A 9,754-nucleotide genomic window follows, 5' to 3' on the forward strand; every position below is an offset into this window, starting at 1 on the left:
GGGATTCAATAACTTTGGGAGTTTGCATGTATGAAAGATGTAGTGCGACACCAGAGAAATCTGCCCACTGGTTATTTCCCCCCCTCCCCGTAGTTAATGCAGGCTACGATGGCTACAAAGCTCAAATTGCAAACAAGTATGAAATACGTGTACTTCTAAACACCGGTCCGACAGTGGAAAACATGTAAAGACGCAACACGTTCAGCCTGTGTGCTCATGTTGCTGTGTGGGTCTGCATGTGCTGTCCTCTTTATAGGTGGCATTTACCAAAGGGGGGGGGGGGGGGGGGGGGGGGGGGGGGGGGGGGCGGGGGGGGACAGGGGAGGCTGATATCGCGTGATTAAACCTTCTAACATCTCTTAAGTATAAATCAGGGCAAGGCTCACCCATCCGACACCCCTAGAGTTGGCTGTGAACGTCTGCCCAACAATTGCTGAACTTTCCAGGAGCCTAACAGAAGTCTAGCAGGTAGGGGCTTAGTGACAAGAGCGGGGCAGGACGGAAATACTGAAATGTGCATTTTTCTTCCCATTGCAGTTTGGTAAACAGCAACAAATGATGAAACCTTCCACGGCAGAGACGCTTCATAAAGGAAGGATGTTGTGGATAATTCTTCTAAGCACAATTGCTCTAGCATGGACTACACCAATTCCCTTGATAGAGGACTCGGAGGAACTCGATGAGCCCTGCTTTGATCCATGTTACTGTGAAGTGAAAGAGAGCCTTTTCCATATACATTGTGACAACAAAGGATTTATAAATATTAGTCAGATAACAGAGTCGTGGTCGAGACCTTTTAAACTTTATCTGCAGAGGAATTCCATGAGGAAATTGTACACCAACAGTTTTCTTCACTTGAACAATGCTGTGTCTATTAACCTTGGGAACAATGCACTGCAGGACATTCAGACGGGGGCTTTTAACGGGCTCCGAGTCCTGAAGAGGTTGTATTTGCACGAAAACAAATTGGACATTTTCAGAAACGACACTTTCCTGGGTTTGGAAAGTCTGGAATATCTGCAGGCAGATTACAATGTCATCAAACGGATTGAAAGCGGGGCATTTCGAAACCTAAGCAAATTGAGGGTCCTTATCCTAAATGACAATCTTATCCCCATGCTTCCCACCAATTTATTTAAGTCTGTGTCCTTAACCCACTTGGACTTGCGCGGGAACCGGCTAAAAGTCCTTTCGTACCGTGGGATGTTGGACCATATTGGCCGGAGCCTGATGGAGATCCAGCTGGAGGAGAACCCGTGGAACTGTACGTGTGAGATCGTGCAGCTGAAGAGCTGGCTGGAGCGTATCCCCTACACCGCCCTGGTGGGGGACATCACCTGCGAGACCCCCTTCCACTTCCATGGGAAGGACCTGCGGGAGATCAAGAGAAGTAAGCTCTGCCCCATGCTGTCCGACTCGGAGGTGGAAGCCAGCCTGGGCATCCCCCAGCTGTCGTCCAGCAAGGAGAACGCGTGGCCTACGAAGCCTTCCTCCATGCTGTCCTCCTTCCATTTCACCGCTTCCTCTGTTGAGTACAAAACGTCCAACAAGCAGCCCAAGCCCACCAAGCAGCCCCGGGCGCCTCGTCCCCCCCCGACGTCCCGCGGCCTGTACCCCGGGCCCAACCAGCCGCCGGTGGCTGCCTACCAGACCCGGCCCCCCATCCCCATCATCTGCCCGACCGGCTGCTCTTGCAGTTTGCACATCAACGACCTGGGCCTGACGGTCAACTGCAAGGAGCGCGGGTTCCACAACATCTCCGAGCTCCTGCCCAGGCCCTTGAACGCCAAGAAGCTGTACCTGAGCGGGAATTTGATCCAGAAAATCTACCGCTCCGATTTCTGGAATTTTTCCTCCTTGGATCTCTTGCACCTGGGGAACAACCGCATCTCCTACGTGCAGGACGGGGCTTTTATCAACCTGCCGAATCTCAAGAGCCTCTACCTGAACGGCAACGACATCGAGCGGCTCACCCCGGGCATGTTCCGGGGCCTGCAGAGTTTGCATTATCTGTACTTCGAGTACAACCTGATCAGGGAAATCCAGCCGGCGGCCTTCAGCCTCATGCCCAACCTGAAGCTCCTCTTCCTCAACGACAACCTGCTCCGCACCCTGCCCACCGACGCCTTCGCCGGCACCTCCCTGGCCCGCCTCAACCTGCGCAACAACCACTTCTTGGCGCTGCCGGTGGCCGGGGTGCTGGAGCACCTCCACGCCATCGTCCAGATCGACCTGAAGCTCAACCCCTGGGACTGCACCTGCGAGCTGGTGCCGCTCAAGCAGTGGCTGGAGGCGCTCAGCTCCGTCAGCGTGGTGGGCGAGGTGCTGTGCGCCAGCCCCGAGCCCCTGGCCCGCCGCGACCTGCGCTCCCTGGAGCTGGCGGCGCTCTGCCCCGCCGCCCTGCGCCCCGCCGCCGCCGCCGCCTCGCCCCCCGCCGCCCCGCCGCCCCCCCGCCGCCACCGGCGCCGCCGCCTACGAGCTGCCGCCGCCCGCCGCCGCCGTGCCGCTCTCCGTCCTCATCCTCAGCCTGCTCGTCCTCTTCTTCTCCGCCGTGCTGGTGGCCGCCGGGCTCTTCGCCTTCGTGCTGCGCCGCCGCCGGCGGAAGCTGCCGTTCCGCGGCCCGCGGGCGGAGGCGGCCGACCTGGGCGGGGTGCCGCTGCGCTGCCCGCGGCTCTTCGAGGAGGGCGGCGGCGGCGGCGGCGGCGGCGGCGGAGGGGAGCGCTCCCCGGAGAAGGCGCCCCCGGCGGGCCACGTCTACGACTACATCCCGCACCCGGTGACCCAGATGTGCAACAACCCCATTTACAAGCCGCGGGAGGAGGAGGAGGAGGTGGCGGGCGGCGGCGGGGAGGCGGCCGAGCTGCTGCGGGGCGGCGGCGAGCGCTTCGCCCACGCCGCCGCCGCCGCCGCCGCCGCTGCCGGCGGGCAGGAGCCGGGCACCAACTACCGCACCTTGCTGGAGAAGGAGCAGGAGTGGAGCCTGGCCGTGTCCAGCTCGCAGCTCAACACCATCGTGGCCGTGCACCCCCAGCACCCCCGCGGGCGGCGGGCTGGCGGCGGGCGGCGGCGGGCTGGCGGCGGCGGGGGGCGGCCCGCGGGACCGCGACCGCCCGCCGCCCTGCGCCGTGGGGTTCGTGGACTGCCTGTACGGCACCGTGCCCAAGCTGAAGGAACTGCACGTCCACCCCCCTGGCATGCAATACCCGGACCTCCAGCAGGACGCCAGGCTCAAAGAAACCCTCCTCTTCGCGGCCGGCAAGGGCTTCTCAGACCACCAAACCCCCACAAGCGAATACCTCGAGTTAAGGGCCAAACTCCAAACCAAGCCGGATTACCTCGAAGTCCTGGAGAAGACCACGTACCGGTTCTGACCGCCGCCCCGCCGCCCGCCCCGGCACCGCCGCATGCGAGTAGAGGATACAGCTGTGTGCTCTCCCCCGCCAGATGTGCGCGCCGCGGGGAAGGGCCGTTCTCAGATCATTAATCGATGAAGTGCCTTCGCAGACTTTTGCCAGCAGATGTTAATCAATCATTATTTTTTATACTGAAACTGAGACTTTGACTGTGCCATGTCTAAGGTATATAATTATTATTATTATTATTATCGGGGATCTTTGTATTGATCCTGATTAAGTAAATTCTATGTGTGTCTCTTTTTTTCTTCGTTGTTTTTTTTTGTTTTTGGTTGTTTTTTTTTTTACTTTTCCTTTACTGTTGGTTTTATTCTTCGTTTTATTGTTTGTTTCTGGTGTTTCGGTTGTTTGTTTGTTTTTTTCGCTTTTCTTTTCCGTTGCAGTAAACTTCCTTTATATTTTCCCTTGGAGGGGAGGGGGAGGGAAGATGGCATTTTGTGGCTTGCTTTCTTCTTGCCCATCATGGCACAGATTCTGTACATTTATTTAAAAAAAATGCAAAGAAGCAAACGAGCGCAGTTTGCTGCATGCCTGGAAACTGCAAGAGGGAAGGGAGGGGAGGTTCTTGCTCGAATGTCTCACTTTTGTCTCTCTCCCTCCCTCGCACGCACACTCACCCTCGCCCTCACCCTCACCGCCACCCTCGCCGCCAGCCCGGCCCCGCCGCGCAGCGCCCGGTGGCCGCGGGGTGCCGGTGGCCGCGGCGGGGGGGGGGGGATCCCGTGGGCTGGGGGACGCCAGCCGGAGCCGAGCAGCCCCGAGGTTGTAAGCACGTGGCGCACACACCTAGGGGATGCTCGTCATGACGCCATGGTTTTTTGGAGGACATCCTCACTTTCCTAATAAAAGCAACATGCAAGTATACAGTAAAAAAAAAAAAAAAAAAAAAAAGAAAAAGAAAAAAAAAAGCTACTGGGCACCTATCACTAACAGCTTTGTAGGAAGCACTTTTAATGTTTTCTCTCATACACACATACACGCACACACACAGACACAAAGGTACAACAATGTGCATATATTTATTCTGTAATTTCAAGTGAATATAAATTGTAAAGGTAATGTTTAATCATTGTACAGTGATGCGTCTGGTATAGCTTTCCTAATAAAACGTTTTGAAAAAAATGCATATATATATATATATACACCCCCATATATATATATATATCGGAATACAAAGCTTGAACCTGAAACTTCAGCTTCCCCCTACTGAGGTTTTCTTCCTCCACCTTAACCTTGAAAGCTATTTTACTAATAACAACAGTTCGGTGCACTGTGATGTTAACAGAGAAAACCCCTGTACAGCTTCTCTTGCCAAGATACCACCCGAGACTTGTAAAAATCCGATTTACAATCCGTGTTCCCCGCTGCGCGGCACTGACGGCCGTTCCCCCGGATTTAACAGCCGGCAGCAAAATTGAGACCGTCCTGGCGTGGCGTTCCTGGCTGTCCTGCCCCGGTAGCAGAGGGAGGCACTGCTGCGGGTGTTCCTCCTCCTCGCACTCGCAGTAAATGCGAAGCGAGCGGTCCGAGGTGGGGCGAGGGGCGGGGGGGCGGGGGGGGGGGGGACTTGAAGCGCAGTTCAGATTTTGGGAAAAGGTGAAGCCGTCTGGAAAAGGATCCCAACGGCTCGGGTCAAGCCGGCCCCCCTCCCCGCAGCCGGGGCGGCGCCGCTCCTGCCGCGTGCTCCCCGCTGAGACCGGGCCGAGACCAAAGACGATCGGATTTCCCATCCCCGGGAAGGTCCCGGTTGGTATCTTGTCCCCGTTGTGGTACCTCGGCCCCCGGTGGCCCCGGGCCGGGGCAGGCGGCGGCGAGCTGCTCCGTGCGGCCGCCAGGTGGCGCCGCAGCCCCAGCGCTGGCGGCCGCGGGGGGACCCGGGCGGCTCCGGCTCCGCTCCCGCTCCGGCCCCGCTCCCGCTCCCGGCCCGCTGAACGTACCCCCCGGGGTGCCTCACACCGGGGTCGCGAAGAGGAGAGCCCGTAGCCGGGCGCCTGTGCCACCGAGGCGCTACCCTAAAGACCTACTGAGTTTTATACGGAAATATCCAATGTATCTACAAATAATCGTTTGTCTTAACGGAATGGCGGTCACGGTAATTTATCCAGGTGAACTGCGTTAGTTTTTTGCTCCCTACTGCGTTAAAAAGGTATTCCCCAAGGGCATTTCTCCTGGATATTGTCAGGGGACTGAGGACCCCTGACTGCTGGGGTACAGAGCGTGGTGTCCCCCCCGGACCCAGCTGTCCCTCCTTCCGCCAGGGGAACAACCTGGTTTCACCCAGCACAATCATCTTCATGGAGCTAAACCCATGAATACTTGTTTTCACCCCGAGTGTCGCTATTTATAGCTTCAGCGGGTCCACTTGTCGCAGGCTTTTTTTGTCAGGTCGTCTTGGAGAGGCAGCTGGGTGGGACAGAAGTCGGGTCCCAGCCCTGGTGGTAGCTGTTTGTGTCGAGATGGACAGGCAGCTCCCAATAGCTGTAATTCTGGCATCTGCTCCATAGTATTAGTAAAAATATCATGCATTTGAATTTCCCAGATTCCTCTGTTGAGTTGGTAGCATTTTGTTACTACTGCCTTCAGCTGTAATCTGTTAGGATTTGTTAATTTGCCTTTTTTTTTTTTTTTTTTTTTATGGCTAGCAGAAGAGCATGCACGTGTTAAAAGTAACAAACATCAGAGTGCAAAGGCCAGATCCTTCTTATAATCGTAATAATCACATTGATAAGACTACATGCAAGTAGTGCGTAGAGCTGTATCAGTTTGGTTAAAGTACAACCCCTAGTGAGAGTGGTGCTGTATACATTTGGCAATGTCACCAAACCCCCAAGTGTTCATACTTGTATCCAAATATAGTAAAGCCAGTTGCAAATAATGTTTATATTTTAATTAAACTGCAGAAAGGCAAGAGAATTTCAACATAACTATAGGTAGTAACCTCACCCGCAAATGGTGAAGAAATCTATTTATTCAGTGGAAATAAATTTGTTCTATGAGAATGGAATTTTGTATTAAAAGAGATAATTTTTGGCTTACGTTGAGTTATTTTTCTTTCCTTGTGTAGGAAACTTCCTTTTCCTTGTGTACTGAAATCATTTGGGGATGATTCGCTCTGGAAGTGTTGACAATGTTTAACTGTGATAACTAATGTGTGTTATGATGACTTTGAGTTTGCTATTTCATTGCCTGAGCTGAGGCTGAGTGGGTGGTAGCGTTACTTGCCACTGCAGGAAACAAAAGTGGATCCATCATCTCTGATCTGTGATGGGTGACTCTTTACATGCTTCGACCTGGGTTACTCCTAATGAACAGGGAGCATTAATGATAATTATACCATTATCAGCGGTATTATTGGTAGCATTCATGATATTGGGAAGGAATCAAATAAAGTCAAATGATCTGCATTTACATTTGAGCTGTTTGATGGGATGCTATTTTAAATAAATAAATATATTTTTAGCTTATTTTGTTGTTGTACAACAAGTACCGGCTATGGGCTTCAGCAGTTCAGATTGTGGTGGTGCTCAGAACCTGGCAGTCAATCTTTCATCACTTTGGTTTTATTCACTCATTGACTAAATTGAAATTCTTCCCACAGGTGGAAAAGAAAAAAAAGGCCAGGTAAGTCCCGGTGATAGCTGAGAACAACTGCCTACAGGGAACCAGAATGGGTAACAATGGTGCTCAGTTATCAGTGCTCTTTTGTATTTCCCGGATATTGTCATTGATGTCACCATCATATTCTACCTGCGTTAAAAGATTTGTTTAAGACTTCTGATTGCTTCATGGATCTCTTAACTGTCTCAATAGTGAGAGAAAGTTGTTAATTTTTATAGTGTGAAGAATAATCTGACTTCTGGAAAGAGGTCCGTCTCTGAATGTCTGTTGCAGCAAGCCAGGACCGTACTGCTCTAGTCGGGTGGCTGTTACAGACAGGTCATTTCTTACGAGGTTCAGTGAATGTGGGTGAAGATGTGATAGCTCAAGATTTTGTCAGAGTCCTTTCCAGACAAAGCCACTTTTGAGCATGACATCACGGCTCATTTGGTTTCAAGCTAGAAATGCACACTTATGTGCAACGTGTGCTCTCTGCTGTAAACTTTTACAGCAGCAGGACAGAAAAGTCTCTACAAAATGTCACTGGGCAACGCTCTACGTTTCTGAAGCACTAGTGTGTGCAAGCAGGAATGTGTGAGTGCTATGCTCCTTCTGCTTTGTGCTAGTACATACTCCACATGAACTGTTCACACGAATAAGGCATGAGGAATTGGCTTTAGGTGTGATGGAAATGTTCACGTGAAAAAAAAGTGTGTAGAATTTGGCTGTAAGTTTGGAAGTTCATTGCTTAGCTACATCACTCAACCAAAGAGTATGACTTCTGGCAACGCTCCAACCACTTAGGTGTGAGCTTGTTCCAGAACTGCACTTCTTCCAAAGGCGTTAGCTTTTGCAGTGTGGATTTATGTAATCAGAAATCAGGCTGCTGCACATTGTATGTTCCTATTTTCTGAGTTTTTCAAGACTTGATTCTAAATCTGATTTCCTCGTAACTGAGTTTCACAGTGGATTTATGTATGGGTTATACAGTACAATGCACTTGTTTCCATGGGAGAAATGAAGAGTAAATTCACCCAATATGTAGTTTCACAACTTCTTTGTGCTAACAACAGCTCTTTGTACAAAATTGTGCTGTTTTTTAAAATATATTGTAATACTGATGTGAGTGGAAATACATTTTTTTCCCAATACTTGAAAAAAATCTGTTTTATTTGGACAATAGTGTAGCTATGCCCCAGTTTGAAGCCTGTTTGAATTGGAATTGGATTCCATTGAATAGTGGAATTGGAATGCCCATGGAACCAACGCTTTGTGTGGGTTTGTACTGGAAGACCTAATTCTGCTCCCTTGAAGCCAGTGCTGAAATACCACATTACTGCTCAGTTTTACTCAACAGACTTGAATGAAGAGCAAAGTCTGGTCTCAGAAAATTACAAGTATTAAGTGGACTCAAGTATTTTCAGACAGGTGCTCCACGTGACTGTTTCAGAATAAGATGAGTAACAGTACAGAGAAAATGGTTTTGCCATCAATTTAGTAATTTTTCTGATAGATGTCATTCACAAATTAACCAAACAAGATAGTATTTGCATAAAAAAGAAATATGAGCACCTATCAGCAGATTCAAGAAACATGGAAACTGGTACCAGAGTTTAGAGCTCATGTCATAGGTAACCAACCAGCCAACAAGATTATTAATGTAACAGTTGCAAATTATTTTGAAATACTTTATCACTATTACCTTTTTCTTTAAAAGCCAGAATATGAACAGGTACTGACATCTGTGTTTCTTTTATTTTTTAATGTTTTTTGCTCTATCCTTATAGTTTCCCACTTTTAAGATGACATACTTGTATATGCAGTTTTGTTTGGGTTGCTGGAGGAGCTGGGGGGGATGCTGATGGAAGCGTTAGCTTTGCTGCGTACAGTGTTCCCCAGAAGGCTGCTGGGGTGAAACTAGCAGGTTATCTTTGATCACTGTGAAAGTACGTGGAAACACTCCCCTGTGGTGGCATTTCTTCTGTTAAACTGGTCGATATTGTGGTGGTTTTCAGAAGTGTCAGGTGGGTCATTTTTGCGGAAAAACGGTGTGAAAAGGCTCGAAGGAATGGAGCCACTGGCATTACTATAGGAATTACCTGTCCCATGGTCGTACGGGCTAGTCTCTGTGGAGTGGTTGTTGCATCAGCTTTTATATTTTTGAATGTCAAGGGTGTTAATCTTAAGTGTGGCGTTACTTTTAGACATTATGAAGATGTATGTATATGCAATACTAAGATGCTGGGTGCCTTAAAGAGAATAGATAATAATTAATAGAGGGCGTAGCACAATATAAAATATTAATAACTCAGTTCATATGTCATATACTAAATCTTTAATGTCCGTTTACTTTTCTTAACATCCTTAGTTTTCTACTAGAATTTTCTAAATCTCTCAAGAATATCCTGTATAGTCTATGAATTCAGAAGAAATATTTTAGGTTAGCCAGGGGTTGACCCTCTCTGTATTTGGGAATTCAAACAAATACCACTAAAGGTGGAGGAATATTCCTGGCTGTGGCATGTGGCATGTGGCATGTTGTTGTAGCACTGTGCCAGTAAGGGACGTTCTCTGTAGCGGTGAGATTTTGCAGTAGGGCTTGAATAATTTCAAGCAGGAGTTCCTGAATTGTGATAAATCACTATTGGACTGGCAGAGGTCTGAGATGAGCTACTGCTTCTGCTGCCATCCCTCTGTTGATGGTGGGACCTGATACCATTGCTGGTGGGGACTCCTGTAACAGT

At 50.0% G+C, this 9,754-nt stretch overlaps 1 protein-coding gene across 1 annotated transcript; it reads left to right on the plus strand.

Annotated features, from left to right (window-relative positions):
- Positions 1-299: 299 nt before the first annotated feature.
- SLITRK3 (SLIT and NTRK like family member 3) lies at positions 300-3,493 on the plus strand. The gene is given in 3 exon segments (XM_040612856.1): positions 300-2,450; positions 2,452-3,036; positions 3,038-3,493. Coding segments are annotated over 3 exon segments (2,814 nt in total). The 5' UTR covers positions 300-555; the 3' UTR covers positions 3,372-3,493.
- The last annotated feature ends 6,261 nt before the right edge of the window (positions 3,494-9,754 follow it).

This window comes from Falco naumanni, chromosome 13 (genome assembly GCF_017639655.2).
Source record: "Falco naumanni isolate bFalNau1 chromosome 13, bFalNau1.pat, whole genome shotgun sequence".
NCBI classification, from domain to species: Eukaryota; Metazoa; Chordata; class Aves; order Falconiformes; family Falconidae; genus Falco; species Falco naumanni.